Genomic DNA, 23,795 nt, shown 5'->3' with positions numbered 1-23,795 from the left:
AGATAGGGTGATGAAATAAATGAAAGGGAGGGGAACCGGAAGGTTCCCGGGCAGTGTTCCACCAGTGCATCAACTCCCTGCAGCCACACCCCATCATACATTATCAATATCGACTACCAAAGAGACACACAGCAGTGTTAACATACCTCTTTCTTTTATGTTTTTATATTTCATGTCACATACAGTACACAGAAACACAAATTTAACAGAACTGGCTTCAGTGTTCGTGTGGTCCTGTAGTTGCAAATGTTAAATGTCAGTCCTGTATGAACAATGAAACTATAAACTAAATGAACTAAAATACCATATGCAAACTGAATACAATATGCCAGATACTGCAATAAAATGCAAATTCCCTCGTGTATTGCACCATATGGTGAGTAGGTAGCTGCTACAGCTAGATTTAAAAATGTAGCGGGGAATTTGTTGCTGCCAAACAAAATGTTGCTAAAAGTAAAAATAGCCCTTGAAGAATCCATCTTTTCAATTAAGCAAAGTTCTGAGATTCTTTTACCTGGATATTCTGTTATATATACACTGCACACACTGCACTGTGTGAACAATGCAATGAAAAAAAGGGAATATAACCTCCAAGGAGAACAAAATAAAGCCAAACGTCAAAAACGCCTGTTCCTCAAATAGACACTTGAAATTGGCTCGAAAGGCGAGTTTCCTTATACCTCTATGCCAAAACAGCCAATTTTAGAGCAGATATAAACATGTTTACAGACTTTTTAAAAAATGTTTTAAGCCTCTTTTTGTGCTAAAATTAGCATACCAACTTATAGCCCATAGCTAGCTGTAAGCTACTTAGTGCTAGTGTTAGCTGATAATTCCAGAGTTGTACCGTCTAAACAAGATGGTGAAGGATAAAAAAAAAAAAAATTTACCAAACAGGAATGAAAAAAAAAGACAGCTATGTTTTAGTTTATATTTTATTTACAGTTTATTTTCCCTAGCCAAAATTAGCATCCTATCCTATTTAATTCACAGTGCTAGCTGTAACCTGGGTTTCAGGTTACACTGCGAACTAGCTATCCCCAGTAGTGCGAGATGCCAATTCCTGAGCTCTACCATTCTACTGTCTTATCCAAATATGGTAACATCTGGGTTAAAACAAAAGTGAAAGATAAAATTTAAAACTCAAGGCTTCAAAACAATAATCCACAAGAAGGATGGCTGCTCAGTTTCAGTGTTATATTTTGTTTTCAGTCGCCTCCCAAGCCAAAATTAGCATCAAATTAGCTTACACTGAAACCTAGTTAACCTGTGCTAGTATTAGCAGATCATTCCAAAATTCTACCATATTATCCAAATATGTTTTTGTGCTTCAAATGGAAAATGTCTTCGACAAGCTTGTACCATAGCCAGAGTCAACATGGTGCTGTTTCTGACTAAGAAAATAATGTTGATATTTTAACCTAATTTAAACAAAATGCATTTTTGTGTAGGGCCAGCTGAGTTCAGCTTATTAAAGATGGTATGTATATTTTTGTAGTATAGCGACTGTTAGATTCATTAAATGAATGATGTCATAGCCAGCAGATACTGTATCGCTGATCCACTATCATCTCAGGCATGCAACACTGGCCATGAGAACAGAAACCCCACCTCCCTGTTTACGAGGGGCAGCCAACCAGAAGAGGGGAAAAGGGGGGCAAGCGAGAAAAAGACCAACCAAAACCCAGTATAAGACAAATAAGGATTATTTTGAATTATTAGCATCATGAAAGTTGTTCTAGTAGAGTCTAAGAATACAATTATGGAGTTATCTTCAGCAGGGAGTTGAAATTCTTGAGGTACTGAGGTAATTAGCACAGAATACTAGACTCTCCTGTTAATTAGATATAAATGAGCTTATCCCTTTTTATTGATAATCACTGGACATCCTGTAGAAATATTAGTCCCATATGAACTGAACTCTAAACAGTGTGGGCTTTATCTAAATTGGTCTCCAGGCTATTGACATACAACAGCAGACGTTCTCTGACATGATTTCCCTCTTTAAAAGAAAGACTGGCAAACATTAACCTTATTTTTCCTTAAGCAAAACAATAATCAAACTTGATATTACTTAAAAATAACAACTTTACGATGAACAGGATCTAATTAGTTGTGCTCATCCAGGTGAGTGGACATACTTTCATATTTCCTTACCTGTGGTCCTGGATTTTCTGCTGATTGTATCGAATATGGAAGTCTCTAAGCTCCTCTATCAGTCCTGCAGACAGCATATCATCTACACGAGTGTCCAGCCGCTTGTCTAGGACTGAGGACACAGGGAAGAAAGAGGAGAGGGGGAAATATAATAAATGTAGCATGAAAATAAAGACAGACGCATTTCAAAGCTTATGTATGCATATTCATACTTCCTTTTTTCCCCCACAAAGAGCAAATCTACAAATCTCCCTCCTCACCCTCCATGTTAGCATGCAGCCAGAAGATGCAGGGGTCTGGGTACCTTAGCGGCCCCCCAAGACCATCACCTCCTTCCTGCCCCCTTTGCTCCACCAGCAAGCGGCTATGTGGAATCCCTGTCTCTTCGTGGATTTGCAGACTCCTGTGTAAGACAAACACAGCTGATGGCTCAGCTGACATGTTTCCATGCACACACTTGGTAAATCTTATATAAGGCTTGCTATTTAAGTTGCTTTAGCTGGCCCATATTTGTTTCAAAAGTGCAAGCCACTTTGCAACCCAGCTCCTCCTTTCCTGCTGTTTTTGACCTAATCAGTGTCATACCGGCTGACATCGTTGTTTTTGCATTTCAGGTCTTGTCTTTCTCCCCATCTTCTATGTACACACTTGGAAGGGTGGGGAGGTCCCACAACAAAGAACTGTAGTGATTCTGACTGAACCAAAACACCAGTTTCTTACTAACATTTTTGCTAAAAAGCACCAAAATTTTTAAGCTATGTTTAATTTATGTTTTTGAGTTCAAATCAGACTCTTATGATCCATGTATACTGTCAAGTTTTATTGAACTCCTTGCTCGTAAGGCCTCGGAGGGCAAACTGAAATTACATAACAATCCAGTCAAATGAAGACTATAATTTGGAAGTGGTTTGAATGTTCATTATTGCTGCACCAGAGCCATGCCCTTCAGAAAACTAAAGACATAAAGCAAGAAGAAATATAAACAATTATCAAGAACAAACTACCTCTCATTCCTTTTCTCACCAAGACACATTTAAAGTGAGCTTAATATACTCTCTCTCTCTCTCTGTCTCACACACACACACACACACACACACACACACACACACACACACACACACACACACACACACACACACACACACACACACACTCGGCATGCTGAGATTTAAAACCAAACCACATTTCTGAGTCATACCTGGCTGTAAGCTGAGGTTAGGAGGAAACTCATCTTAAGGAACAGGGTAACCTAACCTGAGACCCAAGTACATGCTACACATCACAGAGTGTGCGTGCGTGCGTGTGTGTGTGTGTGTGTGTGTGTGTGTGTGTGTGTGTGTGTACTGGCAGTATACTGTCACTGTTGGCCTGAGATGGAATATGAAGCCTTTAGGATATCATGCACGCCTGAGAAAACCTCTGGCACACAAACGAGTTACCACAACATCCGCCATACAACAGGAGCAAGACATCCAGATAGATTACCAACACACATTTATATGAGACACATATCCTGTGTGATGTAAACACCTGAAGACATTACCAGCTCTATCACCTGGCTATCTTGCGCTTGTCATTTGGGTGCAACATAGCAGCCATTTCGGGGTCCACCTCAGCCAGTCGTTTATGTAACTCAGCTCCTCCCAGCTTCTCCAGCTCTAGCTTCCTGTTTGGAGACCCATCTCCTCCGTCCCCTGGCTCCTCGGTCTCCTGCTGCGAGATAAGTTTTATTTGCAAAAGCTGCCCCCAAATACTGCCATTAAACTCCCGCTCCCGAATCTTTTATACATTACAAGGTTCGTTTAGAATGGTGCTTTGGGTCAGAAATAATGTGCAATGAAAACAGAGATTAAGATGAGAAAAATCACCTGTGGCAGTTTTATTAACAGTAAATGACTGTGCAGCATGAAGACACTGCAACAAAGAAATTAAACTAAAGTAAAATATGACATTATCTTTAAGCTGTGAGAGCTTAAGCACTGCAGCTTAATGTTGTTTTCACAAGTAAAATGGGTAAAGATAATAAGACATTTATGAGACCAACAGCAAGAAAGACAAAAAAAAGACAAAGCAAAGTGTGTTCAAGTTGGACATCTATGACACTTACCCCTGTATCCAACAGGACTTTCCACAGCAGAGACTCAATGTAATAGTTCGTTCCTCCAACAATGACTGGCAGTTTGTTCCTCTTGTGCATGTCGTCTATGTTGAAACTTGTTAAGAAAGAATTTCATCCGGGCTTATTTTGTGCAGCTTAACAATTTCAGGGTGACAGATTCTATATCAATGCACAAGAAATTAAAACTTCGAAAGTTGTAACCTAAAAGAAAACGAAAAAAGCAAATTCAGCTTTTGGACTTATACCAGCAAGCAAAACAACACACGTGTGATAGCTACAATTAAGTCTTCCTAATAAAACAAGAAACCTCTGTATGCGTTTTCATCGCCATTCTCAGCAGACGCTTATTCCCATCTGCAGATGGAGACCAAATTAAATACAGCGCTTAGCTTGCCCTTAAAAAGAACTGCTTGGAAAAAATAAAGTCAAATTGAAAAAAAAACACAAATTTCATTGTTAATTGCAAAAGGAAGAGTTAATAAATCATATCTCTAATGCAAATTTGAATATTGAGGTGAAAACGAGACCTGCAATGATCAATGACGTGATGGTAACCTCTGCGGACTTAACGCATTTAAAAAAAAAGCTCCATTTTCATAACGCTGAAGATTTGACTACATTATGATCCAATATTTGAGGTATTACAGGTTGTCATATACTTCTGAGCTGTCAACTGGAGTATTAACTGCATCAAGAGTATCTTAAAACATTCAAATATTATTACACAAATGAATTTGTATTTTCTTCTGCAGTTGATCTGGTTAAAATTTACAGGTTTTCTGGATGAAAACCTGACTTGTATCTATATAGCCATTACTCAGTGGAGGTGCATGTGAGAATACAAAAATCTGTTGTGTTAGCTCAAATATAAAATAGTCTTTAATCTGCCAGCTCCCTAGTACAAAGTTCATGGCCAATTTGATGTCCAATTGCCCCCATGTACGAACAGTGCAGGCAATAGTCCAGTGAATTCAGAGAGAGCAAATGGGGTCATGTTTCCTGCCTCCTGCTTGCTCCAAGGCTGGGCAATGTCCTGACCCGATTCTCCTGACATCTGGAGTGTGAAATTTGGTTATGTCTTGAGCTTTAACATTCTTGTACTGTCATTTGAATAAATGTCCCAGGCCTGCAGATGTAGAGCTATCTAATAAAAAGCAAAAAACATCTATGGTTAAGTCCACAAAACAATTTATAATTTGTGTTGCAGAACGTTTTGTTCTTTCTTATCCCAACAGGCATCTCTTGACCCATTACAGTTCCTGACCCCAGGCTTGGAGCCACTAATTGCGGTCTGTTGCTTGTGTTTTGGACTGTAAATGAGAAAATATAAGCACTATAAATACTTCTAAATACTTCTACTTGGGCAATGGAAAACCTTTTAAAGACCAAACAGTTGAACCAAAGAAGGAATGGCGAGTCCTCCTAATTTAAAAAAACCCCAATCTGTAAAATCAACCCTAATCAGTATTAAATTAAAAGGAACCCAATTCTGTGTTTTTATATTTGGAGCCTAGAGTGGCTTTGCATTATTCACATTATTCATCTTATAGTGGGCCTCACTGCAGCCCTTCATCCACCATCTGAAACACAGTCGTTTAGCTCCACGTCCTTTAAGCTGACTGTCTTCTGATTGGCTGCCCCTTGAAAACAGAAGGTTTGAACAACAAGTGGGTGGGGATTTTTTGCTTACAGCCAGAGCAGTGTTCCTGAGATAATTATTAGATATCAAACTGAGACATTAACCCATTTAAGAAAAACACAAACTCCGCAACACATCCGCAAAAACTTGGGATGGGGGCAGCAAAATGCTGGAAAAGTAAGCGGTACTAAAAAGAAACAGCTGGGGGAACATTTGTGAAATAATCAGGTTAATTGGAAACAGGTCAGTAACATGACTGGATATAAAAACATCTTAGAGAGGCAGAGTTTCTCAGAAGTAAAGATAGGCAGAGGGTCACCAACCTGCAGAAATTTGCATCAAGAAATTGTGAAACAATTTCAAAATAATGTTCCTCAACATAAAATGATCCCATCATCTACAGTACAAAACGCCATCAAAAGATTTAGAGAATCTGGAGGAATCTCTGTGTGGAAGGGACAAGGCCAGGCCAAGATCAGTTCTGGATGCCTGTGATCTCCGGGCCATCAGGCAGCACCACATGGAAATCACTGCATGAGCTCAGGAAGACTCCCAGAAATCACTGTCTGAACACAGTTCACCGTGCCATCCACAAATGCAGGTTAAAGCTCAGTCATGCAAAGAAACCACATGTGATAAAGATCCTGAAACCTCCTCATCTTCAAAGCTCATTTAAAACGGACTGAGGCAAAGTGGAAAACTGTTCTGTGGTCAGACAAATCAAAATTTTAAATTCTTTTTTGGAAAACATGCAGCTTGTTATAAGTGCTCAGTTCAAAAGTCGGCATCTCTGATGGTACTGGGGTGCAATAATGCCTATGGATTCCACATCCGGAAAGTGCTGAAAGGATATCCATCTTTTAGAGCTCCATCCAGATGACCCTTTTTCAGTGAAGGCCTTGCATATTTCAGCAGACAATGTTAAATCACATACTGCATCTATTAGAGCAGCATGGCCAGTCCGGGTGCTGAACTGGGTCCAGACCTTTCACCAACTGAAAACATTTGAAACACGATGAAAAATACATCAAACGTGATCCAGGACTGCTGAGCAGCTAGAATCCTGTATCAGGCAAGAATGGGAAAAGCTTCCTTTTCCAAAAGGTCCAGCAGCTGCTCTCCTCAGTTCCCAGATGTTGTTAAAAGAAGAGGACACCGTGGTAAACATGGCCCTGTCCCAACTGCTTTCTTAAAATGCTGCATTTTCTCAGTTTAAATATTTGATATGTTTTTATGTTCTATTGTGACCAAATATGTTTATGAGGTTTGCAGATCATTGCATTCTGTTTTTATTTACATTTTACACAGCATCCCAACTTTTTTGTAATTGGGGTCGTATATGACAGAAAACAAGGAAAAGCAGAACAGAAACAAACCTACAGGTCACACAGACAGAGCCTGTGGGCCACACCTTATCTCAGCACCCCCCCCCCCCTTCTGTCGCATCTTCTCTCATCTTGCACCTTTCTTTCTCTCTCCTCCTCCCTCCCACTGGTCGCCCACTTTCTCTACTCTGGAATGATTAAATAAATACCCAACCAAACAAGATAAAGGCCCATCAACCATCATCACTCATCACTTGCAGAGGAGTGATGGTGACTGCTGGCAAACAGCGAGGAAAATTAAGGGAGGGAAAACAGAAAGAAGGATGGAAAATTGAGAGCAAACAGAGCCACAGAGGAGGGGTTCAGAAGGAGAGACTTTATGTGAATGGCATGTTGAGTGAAGGACTGATGGCTGATGAAAAGTCATTAGGTCCTGCGTCTTAACTATCTCACACACTCCTTCCTCTTTTTCTCTTTCTCTTTCCTGGTTTTCAGCTAAAATCCTCCACCGTGCTTCCAGCTCTGCTAATCTGTATTCATCTCTTCCCGTTTCTCCCTCTTCTCACCAGCAGGCTCGCAGTGCACTGAGCCTATTCTTGGAGCTACCGCATCCCCTCGCTGCACTGGTGAGGGTGTGCGCGCGAGACAGGAAGGCATGTGTCTGTGTGCGTGCACGCATCCCATCCTGATCTATTAATACCCTCTCTAGTCATCGCCTCCTCTCTCCACATCTGTGTGACGGCCAGTGTCTGCAGGAGGGTGTGACTGCCCACAGTCTGTGTGTGTGTGTGTGTGTGTGTGTGTGTGTGTGGGGGTGTGTGTATAGATACACCACAGACGCAGACTCCTCCATAAACACGGTCTCTACTGATCTCTCACTTCTCATTTTCACTGCAACATTTATAGCAAGTCACAATGACAAAATAAGGATATACACACACACACACACACACACACACACACACACACACACACACACACACACACACAAATTAATAAGAGTGAAATCAACTCTTTCTCTGCAGTTACTACTTGATAATTGGGGCGGGGCGTTATTGTAACATGAGGTAAGAGGTGTGATGGAAGACATTGCTCGTCTGCGTTCACGTCTCCAAAAAGGATATCAGCGCCACTGCTTTGTTCCTGAAGTCTACCACCGTGTAGGTGCTCACTAATGGGTCCACAAAGCCGATCATGTGATGTCTGCACTGGATCTGCTCCTCAGTTGTCACCTTGTTAGTGATGATGTCCAGGCCCTGGTATACCTAAAGGGACACAAAGGAACGAATCAACAGGAAGAAAAAACAACCACATATACTGAAATAAAATAACCAACAAGAGGTATTACAGTGTAATTCAAAGGGTGAAGATAAAGCTTTCGAGCTAAAGCAGCAAAACTGTGTAACTCCCAGAAGAATATTAGCATTACAGTGTTATTAGCATTACTGAGGTTTCCCACTTGATGTCATGTGCACAATATTTGAGCCACAGTAGGCATTATGCAACCACCAGTCGCAAGGGGAAAAAAAAAAAAAATCTGTGTTCCCTGACCAATTAGCTAGTGGTTGCTGGAGGTCCCTAGGTGGAATAGGTCGCACAGAGAGTGCTGCACCAAAAACCTCCTTACAATAGCTTTGTTCACTAGCACACTGCTGCAGTCGCCTGTAGTTTGGATGGAAGACACCAGCTTCTCTGCAAACATTAACTACGAGCCTAGTTGTAGTAAACCTTGGAAAACGTGTGATCCAAACGGGAAACAGAAAACGTCTGCAATTAAAATAAAAGCCCAACCAACACATTTCAAAGGGCACAAACTTTTATTCTGACGGTAACAGCCTCTGTTTCCAGTTTGTGTTGCACTTTTCAGTTTCACTACCATTCAGAGAGTAGTTGGTAGACAAGCAATCCCCCATGCAAACTTATGGACAACTGAGGGAATCTGCTAGTGACCAAAGCAACCACAAAGATGCTTTTTGGTGCAGCACCGTATACATCTTTGCAAACGATTTCACCTTCACTGTTGGGGACAATGACAGTATAGTTTTCTACAATCGCTGGATGGGAAATACACATTTCTCCCTAGATACCAGTGGCTAGAATCTTACTATATTGATCGCAGCGTATGTGTGTACATGTCTATGTGTACCCACTGTCCTCCTTAACAGATTGGCCAATCTCAACTAAACTTTACATGAGTATCATCACACAAACACAACAATTATAAACACGTTTTTCATATATATTACACTTATTTCATCGTCCCCCTGCTAATGTGATGTTCTTGTTTGCATTTTTCTCACGTGTCACATTCAGTGTGTGTTACCCATTCGTAATTTAACAGTCAACAATTTTGTCGAATTTTGTTCGACTCACCAATGAAAATGGAATGAAGAATTTGAAAAAGTGCTGCAGGGCTGGCAAAAAATCACCCGGAGGTCAATATAAAAACAACTTGAGGACGGTACCAACGCCAGATATTTGGAAAAGTAATTTGAGAGAAACTTGGTGTGAGGGATGATCTCTGAAATAATTACTGAGCAATATTTTTGCTTAAAATACCCACCCCTAGGTAATACCTGCTAATGCTAGATACCTAACCCAACAACTAGCTGTCTAACCTTAGCTTGCTTGCCCACTAACATATCTAGTAAACTACTATGTGAGCCATGAGTGTTCTGTTTTTTGTCCTAATTTGGAGTTTGTGTTGGAGTCTGTGCTGGGAGCTGGTTGGTAATTAGCAGACTCTACTTCAAAGCTAACATTAGCTAGCGTTGGTCACGGCTGACATAGGGAGCAGGAGAGAGGCAATGAGGCAAAGCACTGCAGGGCATCATATTCAGCCCACAGGCTATCAGAGGCAGCTACCAGAGTTGGGAAATGTCTCATTTTCTTTAAGTTACTTCACGATCTATTCAGACATTTACAATAAAAAGGTGTTACATGTGAAAAAGTTGCATAGAGTATGTTGAAAACAGCGTGTCAGTCTATGTTAATGTGCTGTAAGAGCAGGAGTTTACTGGTTGTTCTCTGTCCAAGCATAAAATCCTGGGCAACACAGTAAAAATAGCTTCTATGAAACAAATAGGGTAGGGGATTGAAATCTGGGCTAGTATAAGACTGTGTGTGTGTGTGTGTGTGTGTGTGTCTTTCAATGTCAGAAACTGGTCACGGGGCTATTAAGGGAAAGGAGAGATGAGCGGTGTCCGTCTTGCGTGTCAAATGGCTTTGACCATTCCTGCAAATTATGACACGCATCTCCCGTCCGTTTTACATCACCCAGCGATGGGGCTGCCTCTTGGAATGTGACAGCTGGGTGTCATACAGTCATCCGTCATGATTTTCACACTCGAACAGAGTTGAGAGTTTTAAAAAAAGGGATATCTTGGGATGCAGAGTGCATTTATTGCTGGGCTCCTCTTTCTAGAGGCCTTATTCAGCCTTTAAACTTCAAAGTCGTTTTCTCCTGCGTTAAATGTCTGAGATTAGTACGCACATCAAAAGCTGATGCGGTTCCTTTTGGTGTTTACGTGCACTCCTCCTCCTCCTCCTGCATTTTTTATATAAACTAGAGACATGTTTAATTTGCTCTGAATGTAGTTAAATGTGTTCACCTTCACGCATGTTTGTGCATTTACTTTTTTTTTTGCTGTTTGTAATTACAGTCCGTTTACAAAAGCCATTAGATTACATATTTAGTATTTTCTAGATTACAGTATAAAAACCAAAAAGCTTGGATTCATCTACAGCTGAAGTGCAGAACTGGACTCACAAAGCTGTAAAAAAATTGAAGCACGTAATAAGACAAAAAACATCAAGAGATGATGACAAATAGATCAACTCAGAAAATGACTGGAGAGAAAAGTGACTCAGGACATTTGGAGCTCCTGAATGATTCAGGAGCCGCTGCAGTTTGGTTTGTTTGTTTCTACGAGAGTTGTCAGGGCTAATATTATTTAACAAGTTTTCTTTTGAGGAATTACTGCAAGGGAACGAAATGTGTCCTGTCCCAGCTGTGCTGTACACTCAGACACGGGTGAAAAATGACATTTTAATGGCTTTTCATTTGAGCTAATTAATGTCCGTATAGGTTCTCAGTCATCCAGGTCATGTAGTCTTGAGTGCTTGAAAAGAAAGCAACGAGACCTCTTTAGGTTGGAGTTTTAGCTCTTAGTATCCAGGTAGTTTCTTGAGTTTTAATACACCTGACCAGACCCGGGTATTTAACCCCTTGTGGAGGTTTTCCCCTTGGAGGTGGTCCTGAGGGTCGCTGACCCACTATTAATCATGTCACACGAGCCAAAAAAGTCGCTGGTCAGTACCATCATCAGGGTCAAGTTGTAAAACCTTGACAATGCACCACCCAACTCATATGAACTTCTGAAGTCACCTGAGGCAAGGTGAGGAAGGGGGCTGAAATGGGAAGGAATCTCAAAACCGCTTGTAGGTGGATGATAACTGGTGCTGTCAGCCACCACCTCTGTTCAACGATGTTCACAGTGGACACAGTGGACACAGTGGACGGACTGCCTGCCTACCTGCAGAGAGTGTCTGTTGTCAGATGCGGGCAGAGTCAAAAACATGTGACACAGTTTGTGGGCTATTCCTGCATATGCTGTTGTTGGCCCATCAGCCAGCCACAGAGAGGAGCAAGCAAACACCAGTGTATAGCTGACTGATGAATTCGATCCACTTTGGAGCAGACAGGTGTAAGAGAAAAGTCTGAACTCTTAAAAGATATGCTGAGTTTGCACAGATAGATAAACTTCATTACAAGCCCTGTATTAGTATGAGGCACGCTATACTTCATCGCATCAGCACTCAGAGTGTCAGAGTACACAACTAAACACATTCATAGTTTGGCCTTGTTACAAAAGAGAAAAATAAAATGTTAATTTCATAAAAATGGGGGAAAAAATAAAAACGGTAACAGCACAACCCCAAAAAGGTATTAACATATCAGCTGCTATATCTGCTGCCTATTTGCTACACTTCTGACCTCTCATCTTTTTTTCTACTACCTACTCTATCATCGCCCAGCTGATTGAATAAATATTCGAGTCATAAAACATGCGAGTCTGAGGAAAAAAAATACTCGTTCAACAGTCAATCTTTTGTCTTGTAATTTTCATCATTTTTCATGGCAGGAAAAAAACTGCTCACAAGTAAAAGTAAAGAGTGACTTTATTCATTTGTTCATTCACTCTATACAAATAATACTTGTGTGTCCATTTGGGAGTGGGCTTTAGTCTTAATAGCTGGCTGTCTGCTTTGATTAAAGGCTGTATTTTCCTATGCTGAAATACTGAATAATAAGAGTGTTTCACCAAGCTTTTATTTATGTATATATTTTTTTAAACTCAGACTTCTGGTTTGATGTGGAGAGGATTTGAGTCTACTGGTAACTTTGGACTCGAAAGGGCTTCACAAAGTTTTCCTGGCAACTTCAAGGGGATTCACTTTCTGAGCCACACTCACATGCTCTGAATGGATGACGGTAGACTACACACAGATGCTGTGCAGAAGTCACGGCCTCAGTGGTGTATTTATATGATAACGTAGTGGTAGTGGAGGTGGTGGTGGGTGATATTTGCCACCACTGCTTCTCTCTTACCTGAAAGCTCGTTTGCCATCTCTGCAGTTTATTATTAGCAGACACATACACCAATGCTGACATACAGATGCGTGGCAACTTAAAGGCAAAGCCAACTCTGTAATGTGTGTTGGGCCACCACATCTTAAAGTCTTTGGAAATCTCCTGTAGGGATGGAATACCATTTTTCCCAAAAGCTATTCCCTTACTTGCTGGTGGAGAGTGGTGCTGGTCCAAAATATCCCACAGATGTTTAGCTGGGTTTGATACCTGGTAACTGCTAGAGCCAGACTGATTTATTGGGCCACTATTAGCTGTTTACCAATATATCAATATCAACATTTATAACAACTGATAAATGAAGATTTAAAAACTAAAGACGAGACGGGAGAAACCTCCTTAAACCTTTACATAGTGTTGGCATTACATAGAGGGCACTCTGCAACTTCCCTGTTAGCAGTATATGTGTTTGTATCGACATGTTAGCATAGATATCTAGTATGATTTGTTCTTCACACTGAGATCTGATGCGTTTTCAAAATGTTCCTTTCATTTTTTTTGCAATGTAGCTACTTTTGGGCTGGCTAATCACTGTGGCGAGTAGCTCCACATGTTTGGTTTAGCAGCATTTTAATGCCAGATCCCGTTCCTGACGCAACCCCAAACATTAGTCTGATTAGCTAGCTAACTACAGCTTAGCAGTAGAGTTATGATTCTGCTGTTAAACCTTCTCTGTAGATATGTCATAACTGCAAACTGTTCTGAAACTCAACAACGTGAAAAGAAAAAAGAAAAAAAATGTAACTGCAGGTCGACGCGACTGGAAGAGAACAGGTCAACTCGCAGAGAAAATCTACTGCCAGCTTGTGTTTTAGCAGTGAAACTGCAGCGCAACAGAGACACACACCGCACAGGCATGAGCGCTGACAATGGCATCAGCCACACATGCAGGCAGAGGTTCAATGCAGAGGGCTAAATTAAGCTTTAGAAATGTGACAGTTAACCTGACAAAAATCTATTTTCTTCCCTGTGTCTGAATGTTTAAAGGAAGTTGTTTTTATTTGCTTTCCTTTTTAGTTTTCTACTTTCTAATAAGCTTTTACCAATAATTGGATTTTAATGTCTCTTAGTCAAAAACACCCTCAAACTCCAAACTCCACTACAAGTGAACGATATTTGTTAATGAATAACTGTTATATAACCAAGATTAAAATACTGACCAAAATAATAATGATTATTATTTTTTCCACCATCACGCACCCTTGCTTTCTAAATGAGTTCACATTAAGCTTTTTTTAAAACTCATTTTATTTTAATTGGGGTGAAATTGATCAAATATGTTAACGTTAGTTCTACCCAGTGAGATTAAGCTCAGAATGACCATGTCAGCACAAACCAAAGATCGCTGTTTTATAATATCTCAAACTTGTTTTCATTTTAGGAAGCATTTGTGGTGCACGCCTTGCCCACATCCTCTTGAAACCTGCCTGCCTTTGCTACTAAGCATCTTCCTGTAGTCCTATAGCATTCAAAGTCAGCTACAATAACAACTGTTTAACTTGACATACAGTACACAGGTTAATCAATAGAGTTGTGCAGGTTATCGATCATATCCTTGGTCAGAGCCTGTGTGGATTGCGTGTACCTCTCCAAATGTTCTTCATCCAAAAGAGGGGCGCAGTGCACGGCAGAACAACCAAGGTAGATAAATTATTCACGGCTTCTCTGCACGACACCACCCTCAGCCAAGTGTGAGTTGGACTCAGGGACGCATGGATAGATGGATGGATGGATGAAGGACATAAAGAGTGAATCGGGGGGAAGGGGGGATGAAGACTTGAAGGGTTTTTCTGGAAGGACAACAGCTTTAGAGAGATAAAAGGAGACAGGCAGCAGAAGAGGAGACAGAACAGCGCTGTGTACTTGTTACAGAGAACAGGATGCTCCCTGATAAATTTGCACACATTATCTACCAGCAGCCCTCCTGCTCTCTCTGTGACAAACACACTCACGCAGATTGTAGAGAGAGGAGACAGGATGATGGTTAGAAGGATGGCAGCATAAACGGTGAAAGAAAGACAGATAGACACTCAGAGAGACAGTTGGTATTTCTCTGTGTGTATAATAGAAAGAATTAAAGAGAGAGAGACAGTGAGGGTTCTGCACCTCCTGTGTTAACACAACTTTCAAACCTAATACAGCTTATAAAATAATTTTCCCCATATGGCCTATTTAGTATCTGCTCTGCTTTTGCTCACATACATACACAGAAAGTAACTTTCTGCCACTCAAACATTAACAGTAGCTGCCACGTTTCCATCCATCCTCCTCTTCACAGTTCCTGTCCATTCTTACCTGCCACTGAGACAGCACAATATCTAATATTCATTCTGTAACCACCTCTTCATGTGCTTTCTTGCCTTCTTCTGAGACTGTTGCAATAAAAAGAAAAAAAAAAAGCACAGTGATGATTCTAATTTTGCCTTAAAGAGGACAAAGAGAGCCAGAGAGTAAAAGCCGGCAGAAGAAAACCGAAGTGTAAACAAGAGGAAAAAAAAAGAAAAGAGCAGCATGAATGGAAGATATGGGGGGGGGGGGGGGGGGTAAATGATTTGAGGGGGAGCTGCAAATGAGAGGAAATAAAATAAGAAATAAATTAAGACTTCCAGTTGAGGCGGTGGAAATGAGCTACAAATTGCAGCGATGCTCGGGCTCAGAGTCATAAAGGAATCAAAGATTAAAAAAAAAAAATTTTTAAATCAACACGGCTAATCGTGTTTACGCGTCTTCTGGAGGAAACTGAAAGAAGATGTCACAATAAATTGAGAAGATCGGCTGACTAACATTCAGGCATCTTCTTTAAGTAAGCATCTGAAATGATGCAAAAAAAAAAAAGACCTTCTCTATCAGAGAGGAAAGTACAGAAACACTGTTAGAGAGACAAAAGGCTGACGAAAGGTAAAGTAAGGATTGATTAGTGGTGAGCAAGTTGTCTGCCTGCAGCTAATGCTGGTCACATTTCACACGAGCCGAAGACCAGACAAGAAAATCCACTTAGCACTTTTATAATAATGTGCAGTACGTTCATAGAAATGCCCCCACGCATACGTTACAGCTACTTCTAAAATGAAAAGAGAGGAAGAAATTCCTCCCTGGGATTTTTTTCTTCCCTAACTGTGCCTGTCTAAATGTGTTGGGTCACCACCACCCCCCTCCACCCCAAAAAAACATGAATAGGGTGTTTTCTGAGAAGTTGCTGATGAAATGCTTCACATATTGCACTCCTCACTTACAGCTTTTCCAATTTCAGATGTCATAATTCACGCTGATGCACTTCAATGGAAACCCAGCTAATGTGGGTTCAGCTGCCTACTCCTTCCTGCCTCGCTTTTAAATGGATGCGAATGGATGTGAGCATGTGGCTTGTGTGCGAGTAAGAGAGGAGAGTGTGTGTGTGTGTGTGTGTGTGTGTGTGTGTGTGTGCGCGCCCTTGTATGTGAGACAATGAGCTCAGTGTTCGAGCTCTGCGGAGCCTGCAGCCGGACTGCCTGGCCAACCTTATGCCCTGCACGAGACAGCTGTTCCTCTGCCACATAAAGGGTGGAGGGGTGGGGGTGGGGGGGGGTGGGGGGGGGGGGGGGGCACAGCCAAATGAAAGAAAGACAAGAGACAAAAAAAAAAAAAAAAAAAAAGACAGAGAGGGGTGAGGAAAGAAGAAAGAGACATACAATCGCTCAGCGAAACACAAAATAAGACTTGAAGTGAGCGAAAAAGGGTAAAAGGAAGTGAAACAGACCTTTCAGAACAGCGTTGGACCAATGTGATGGCTTGAAAGTACTGGCATTTCATTAATGTGCTCTCAGAATTTCACTCTGTAATGATAGCTGCCGGAAAAACGAAAACACAGACATTTTCCAAATTACTTGGGAATGCACCACTCCGATGCACTGAATTGGTTTCAGTGGCAAGAATTAATCTAAATAAAACGAGTCCATTTAGGAGCAAATGATGGAGAAGGCTCGTCTTGATAGTTAAATGTCTAATTTTCGCTGCACGGCGTGGCTCCACTCACTTCTTTTAAACAGTCTGAACAGTTCCCGGTGTCATTTTTTTTTTTTTTTTGGCAGCACCTCAGCTGAAGTTCAAAGCAGGTGAAAACAATACCAAAAGTTTACACGAAAACACTCCAGATGACTGATGATGAGAAATGTATCCTTATTTTGAAGGCCAGGAATGTGTTTAAAAAAAAAAAAAAAAAAGTTAAGAGACGGGCATGAATACTGTGTTGCATCACCTCTTCCTTTAGCAACACTGAGAATACCAATCACAGCCGTTTTAAAGCAAAATGTTGGACCTATTCTTATTTGATGTAGGATTTTAGCTGCTGAACAGTTCAGTGCCACCTCTGACACATTCCTTCCTTTAGCAACCCGCAGTTAAATGAACGTGACTGGCAGATACTGAAAATGTGTGCTCCACCAGTGGAATGCAAAGCAAAAGCGCTCCCGAAATCACCACCCAACGATGCGCCTGCATGTACCAGTCACAGCTGTTCCCTGCACGGTGCAGCTTGAAATTTCCTGAATGCAGTCTGAATGAGTAACACTTTCCACTTCACTTCAGTCCATCCTTAAATAAAAATTCAATCATGAAATCCCCCAAATGATCTTATTCTTAGATTACTGGACCATGTCCCCTACAATGTAGAGTATCCCTTCCCCTCTTTAATGAAGTGCTCTCTGGGATGCTGTTGTGAGATGCTGCAGCAAGTGTCTGTTTTTTTTTTTTTTTTACCATTGTGCAGCTTCTGCAATGACTTGTTGCCACTGTTCCAACTGTTCTGAAATGTGTTGCTGGCATTGAATTCAAAAGAAGTGAAGATTTTTTTTAAAAAGCAATCAAATTTCTCAGTTGAAACTTTTGATCCGTTAACTTTACGCTATATTCACAGTTAAATATAAGCTTTAAATAAATGAAAACTCTTGCATTCTGTACTTTGGCCCAACAGCCGATAAAGTCCAGCCAAAAACTGCCCAAGAAGGGCTGGAGGAATACAACCAAAAACCCAAGTTGCTGGCCCGGCCTCCAAAGGATTTGGTTGCTTCCCGGTAGAAGACGGACACTACAGGACATCACCACAGGCCCAGATCAGAGCATTTTTGGGGTACAATAAAGGGGACTTGCACAGTATTAGACAGGAGTGGATCTTAATGTTGTTGCTGATTGGTGTAATCTCATAATCCTTAGGCTATAATTAAAGTTTGCACAAGTCTAAATGAGATTTTAGTGATGCACATTCTTATATTCCCAACTAGAGGCTTACAAATGTTACATTTTACAAAAAAAAAAAAACACGATAACTCGTCAGATTGAAACTCTTTGTTGCTCGAGAACGAGTATTGGAAACTGCCAGATCAACACATGCCTATTATTATTCACTAACACACCGAATAATAAGCGCTTTTGCAAATCAAATGCTCATCTGTGCTTGTGCTACAGGTTATATTTCATTAGCATGGACTTCCGAGAGCCGGCGATGATGATTTAAATCATCCTTCAGTGCGCAAACAGCAAAGCGACAGAGTGGTAAACATTTAACCCTAAAATACTGAAAGCTCTGATCAAAAGAGTCAGCAAAAATCGGTCAGTAACAGCGCGGTTCATGCTCCTTAAGGCCGCAGCACATAAACTGTAAGCTCCTGCTCTAAGAATCCTTTCCTCCGTTATACTTACAAGTGAATACTGCCCATTCTCTTTCTACCCCTTCTTTTTCCTTCCCCTCAAGGCACCATCCTTCAACAATTTATCCCTCCATCTTCCTCTCCTCTTCCTCTCTGTGGGGAATGGCCCAGTAATGCCAGACTAATAAATCATTCATGGCGTAGCCCCACCACCCCCTCTCTTCCTCCTCCCCCTCCTCCTTTCCCATCCTGATATCCTCCTCTTCCATGCTGCCTGACTGTAGCGGTGACCGCATCACCACACCCGCATCACTCACACACACACACACACACACACACACACACACACACACACACACACACACACACACACACACACACACACACACACACACACACACACACACACACACACGTGCAAAATAGGAGTTTAGGTCTCTCCTACACTGGCTTAGATTACTTATAAAGATACATCACAGACTGAATGTGGGAGGCAGCATTGCCTAAGTTACATCAAAGCCCAGACAGGTCACAGGCACAGACAGAGACATGCACAGTGAGGAGGAAGGACGGGGAGGAAGGGATGACTGCTTGAGAATTAGACGGATATAAGAGTGTAGGATGTGTTTAATACGTAGACAAGCAACACGCTCCGCTACGCCTGTGTGTGCAGCATATGTGTGCAACAAGCTCTAGCCAGTAATAAGCATAGCCTTTGAACGAGTATGCACCCCTGACCATCACATTCTAAATTTACAACTAAAAAGGCGAATCAGCCTTTGGTGTTTTCACTATAAAAGACCCCCTTCTTCCCACTTTCATAGGACTATAAGAGCCAAGATGACACACGGCAGCTTTCCCGCTGCTCGGGCCCATTTTTCCACATTCAGCAGGCAGATGAGTAAGCCTGACAAATCATCCTCCCTTTCACCGCTCATGCCGTCCTTAAATGAAACACAGCAGCACCTTCTTTCAGACGCGAACGAGGTAAAGGGTCACCGGCTGACAACGCTTCCAAAAGACAACACGAAATATACGACACGTGCACGACCTGTTAACCCCCCCCACAAGGCACGCCCTCACACATTCAAGTGCTAGCTCCCTCTTTACACCCTGCAGTATTTTCTGGAGACAATATGTTATTAGTAAATCCAACCCAACATGCGACTGTGAGTAAGCGTGAGAAATCTGCTCGCGCACAAAAATCTGAACTAATCGTATCAGCACACAGTGCCGCTGCTGACTGATCTGCACATTCACCCGCGTGGAGGGCTTGTATTTATCTGCTGCATTTTGCGATGGGTGAGAGTTCAAAGGGAGCGTGATGAAGAGCTGAAAGGCTTTAAAAGAGGTCAGTTATTTTTTTTTTTAGTGGTTTCCCTCGTACAAAAAGGGGTGAATAAACAACAACATGACGTAACAGATTAAAAATATCATAATCAGTGCGCACCAACATGTGCACAAACTTTGTTTGAACCTTTAGTATTAGCAACATTGTATCGGTGGTTTTGCATGGCGTTCTTCGTCTGTCAGCTGTTCTCTTTAGGGGCCGCTACAGTGGATCAGCTGCCTCCATCTCACCCTATCCCTAACATGCTCTTCTGTCACACCAACCCGCAGCAGGTCCTCCTCCACACCTCCTCGTCATCTGCTTCCTGTGTGGACACCCCTTAAATGTCTCGGACTCGTTCTACCAGAGCTATAAACAAACACCATGCTAATTCACCTTACAGATACAATTAGCCAACAAAAACAACATCTGTCTGCAGCTTTGCTTCCATAACGGGAAGCTATACCTGCCACCAGACAGCTGAAGCTATCGTGGCCTGGACTTCCACTATGTGCACGGGCCAGCAAAACAACTGACTGATATGTTTCTTGGGTTGGATCCTTGTTGGCTCTTTGGGAGCAGGAAGTGGGACAACCACTATCCTTACAGAATTCCTCCATAATTTTCTATTAAGGGTTCTTTGAATGCCATGTCTGCCTCTTGTAATGTCTCTGTTGTTTCTTAAAACTTACCAGTGCACTGAAATTTAGCTGGGAAAAATTAAATATCCACATCTTTGTTGTACAAGAACCACAAACATATCTCATGCATGAATGAATGAATGAATGAATGAATCCATCCATGCATCCATCCATCGCTCGTCCTTTTCAGGGTTGCCAGAGGGGGGCTATCCCAGCTGTCATAGTGCGACTGCGCAGGGTGTACAGACAACCATTCACACCTGTGGGCAATTTAAAATCACCAGTTAACCTAACCCCACTAACTGCATGTCTTTGGACTGTGGGAGGAAACCAGAGTCCCCGGGGAAAAACCACGCAAACACAGGGAGACATAATGTTGACTAAAACCATGGGCAGTGTGCACAGTGGCACTAGAAATGAACAGAGAGCTCCACAGTCCTTTACACTGATATAATGCGACACAGCAAAACAGGCAGCATAAGAACAAAGCTTCAAGATCTAATGTTTCCTATGAATCTCAGTCTACCTCCTTACTGCCACTGACCATGTCAACAGTTCCTTATTACAATAATGCCCTGCAAAGTGCTGTCAATGAGCGATGCCCTGATAAATCATCCTCTCCCCTGAGGTGACACTTGATTAACAAATGTCTGCCTGTTGCAGCTCATCAAAAGCTTGACTGAACCAATTAAATTCTGCATCACGCCCAATCAGTGCAACAGTAGCGCATGAATACGTTTCTCCTCTCTAGAGGGAAACTTTTACATGCTCTGCCTTTTCACATTCTCATTCTTACATCACAGCTTAGACCAACATTATTATCTAAACCCTTACTCAGAGCGCTCCACTGCTGGGATGCGTATTTGATGGAATTGAGAGCAGCTGTCGACGGCCTGCTATTGAACCATCTGTGGGTGCCACTATTTATGCAGAGGTTGCTGTTAAGTTAGAACCAGTCAGCCCTGCAAAGGAGCAAAGCAGCTGCACAAACATAAGCCACAACTCACAAAAAGCAGGGAGTAAACACACAAAACGGGCACAAAACACCAAGATTCAAAGAACATTGAGAAATTGGCAAGTTAGGTTGAAGAGGCGCCCTGCAGTTTGATATTTTGTCAGTCGTTACTGAGAGCTGAATAAAAATATTCTCAATGAAATGAGAGTTAAGGAGTTAAATTTGATCCTTCGGGTTTACTCAGGAGTCGTCTCTCTCTCTCTCTAAGAGAGGATCTCTGTGCTGCAGTTTTCCACCATAAACTCCTACGTTACCTCCTATCCTTCAACAGCCCCCAAGGAATGTATAACTGCACAAACACTGCGCTTTGTGGATACAGACCCACTATTAACAGCAGCCTGAGTATCTCTGGCAACTCATTTAGCATTTTTATTTACTTTTTTAATCAGTCAGAGAGAAGGACGCTATTTGTGACAAATTTACTAGGGGACAATCCTGTTGCTCTTCTTCAAAGAGTGAATCATCTCAAGGAACTCCAGCTCCACTGTCTTGGACTGGAGTGATGGCAGTACCTCTGTTCTGAAGAGCTGCGCCAACTGGAGGATATGCAACTGGAAATAAACTAACATCAGCTGAAGAACTGTTTCATGTGTGGCTACACTAAGCTCACCTGGCACTGCAGAGCAGAATAAAGACTACCAGCTACCACTGCATCACCATTTATTTATCACAAAATGCTTGGTAAATAAAGAGTTTGCAGATGAGGGTTCTATTATAAAGTTTCTTTGTTTTGTTATTGTTACTTATTTTCAGAAAGTATGCATGTACACATTCATATACACACACCCTTGCCACAGTGGATTAATGATCAAATTAAAAAGCCAAATTTAAGCCCCTGAAGACCTTTTTAATTTAACTTACTTGAATTAAAGGTCAATGTAACCAGTGGATTAGACAGAAAAGGAGAAAATTGTCTAGCCTGGTCTCTGCAACCGCTACCAGAAAAGGAACCTCAGAAAATGAAATGCAAAAGGGCATCAAGTCCAGTTAAATTTAGCAAAACATATGCTGTAATGCACTACTAACCTAGTTCTGGAATAATCTAATACCGAACATGTGCACCTGAGGTTCTCTCTGTGCAAAACTTTAAATAACTGGCTAATTTAAGACTTCTCAGACACCCGGTGAGATGATAGGAGCAATGAAGGTTGTAAAAATTAAAATCAGTTGTACCGATTCCAAATTTTCTTGCTGAAGGACCTCTGCTGGTCCCTGAACCCAACTTTGGGAACCGAGGGTTCACGCTATTCGGAAGAGCCTCATTCAGTGACAGTACAGCGAGGCGCTTGTGTGTTTGCCACGGATAGCATGTTCATTTAATGAGTGAATAATATCCCCCTACATGTCCAATGAACTGTGGGTTGGGGGCCCCGGGCTGTGGTCGGGAGGGGGGGGGGGTGAAGAAACACAATAGGAGTGTTAGGGAGTGTGGGAACCAATTCTCCATGGGACAATAGGCACTTCCCAGTGGTCACAGCGTGCCCATTCACTCTCAGCTGCTGGGTCCGGCGTAGCACGGCGCTGAATATGCACCAGCTCAGCACAATGCTGCTTTCTCCCAAACAAGCCCAGACTGTTTCCTATCCCAAAGACAACACAGGCCCGCTCTAGCCTATACACAGCCCCATTCTCACATAAGCAGTCTCTTTCTCACTCGCTCCATGTCTGCATGTCTCTCCTGCTTTCTCTCGCCATCACACACACTGACAGGAGGCAACAAGGCCAGATACTGTGGAGGCTGTGGATGCGACTGCCGCGCTGTAACTAGGCCACTGTTTCTCTCCACCAGAGCTGCTGGTTGTTGAGATATTCTGGGCTGAAATGTTATTAGTGTAACCCAGTTTACCCAATGCCAGGTGACTGCTGGAAGAGGCACTCCCCACAGGGACAGACACTCTCAAGGACAATGCACATCAAGAGGCAGGTGGGGGAGGTGGAGATGGGGGAAGGTGATGGAAGATGTGATTAGTTACCGAATCACAGAAAGCCCCGCAGGACACCGGCATTTGTGGATAGCTGGAGTTTTGTGTGTATGGGGGGGGGGGGGGGGTTTCATGCATTTCTGTTCTATAATGTGACCCAGACTCAAACCTGTACCCAACCTTTTCCTTTCAAGTGAATCCACCTTGTGGTTGCTGTGGCAACAGAGCCTGAGAACCAAAAGGCAGGGAGGGGCTGAGAGAGAGGTGAGGGGATGACACAAGCGTGAGAGATTTTAAATGTCACTGCTTTGACACACACACACACACACACACACACACACACACACACACACACACACACACACACACACACACA

General features: G+C 42.1%; 1 protein-coding gene across 2 annotated transcripts in view; it reads right to left on the bottom strand.

Annotated features, from left to right (window-relative positions):
- Nucleotides 1-23,795, bottom strand: part of trit1 (tRNA isopentenyltransferase 1) — a 43,006-nt gene that overhangs the window by 15,617 nt on the left and 3,594 nt on the right. The window contains exons 1-6 of one of the 2 annotated variants that reach the window (XM_030741081.1): nucleotides 11,628-11,685; nucleotides 8,365-8,505; nucleotides 4,265-4,363; nucleotides 3,713-3,870; nucleotides 2,418-2,560; nucleotides 2,158-2,269 (exon numbers count right to left, since the gene is read on the bottom strand). In XM_030741081.1, coding sequence (XP_030596941.1) covers nucleotides 2,158-2,269; nucleotides 2,418-2,560; nucleotides 3,713-3,870; nucleotides 4,265-4,363; nucleotides 8,365-8,436 — 584 coding nt within the window. In that variant the 5' untranslated portion in view covers nucleotides 8,437-8,505; nucleotides 11,628-11,685. Of the gene's footprint in view, nucleotides 1-2,157; nucleotides 2,270-2,417; nucleotides 2,561-3,712; nucleotides 3,871-4,264; nucleotides 4,364-8,364; nucleotides 8,506-11,627; nucleotides 11,686-23,795 lie in introns of those variants that run through there. The other variant, XM_030741080.1, reaches the window with a different exon arrangement.

Source organism: Archocentrus centrarchus, chromosome 11 (genome assembly GCF_007364275.1).
Source record: "Archocentrus centrarchus isolate MPI-CPG fArcCen1 chromosome 11, fArcCen1, whole genome shotgun sequence".
Taxonomy (NCBI): Eukaryota; Metazoa; Chordata; class Actinopteri; order Cichliformes; family Cichlidae; genus Archocentrus; species Archocentrus centrarchus.
Note: the sequence above shows the minus strand (reverse complement) of the source record. Positions and strands in the feature narration are given on the sequence as shown.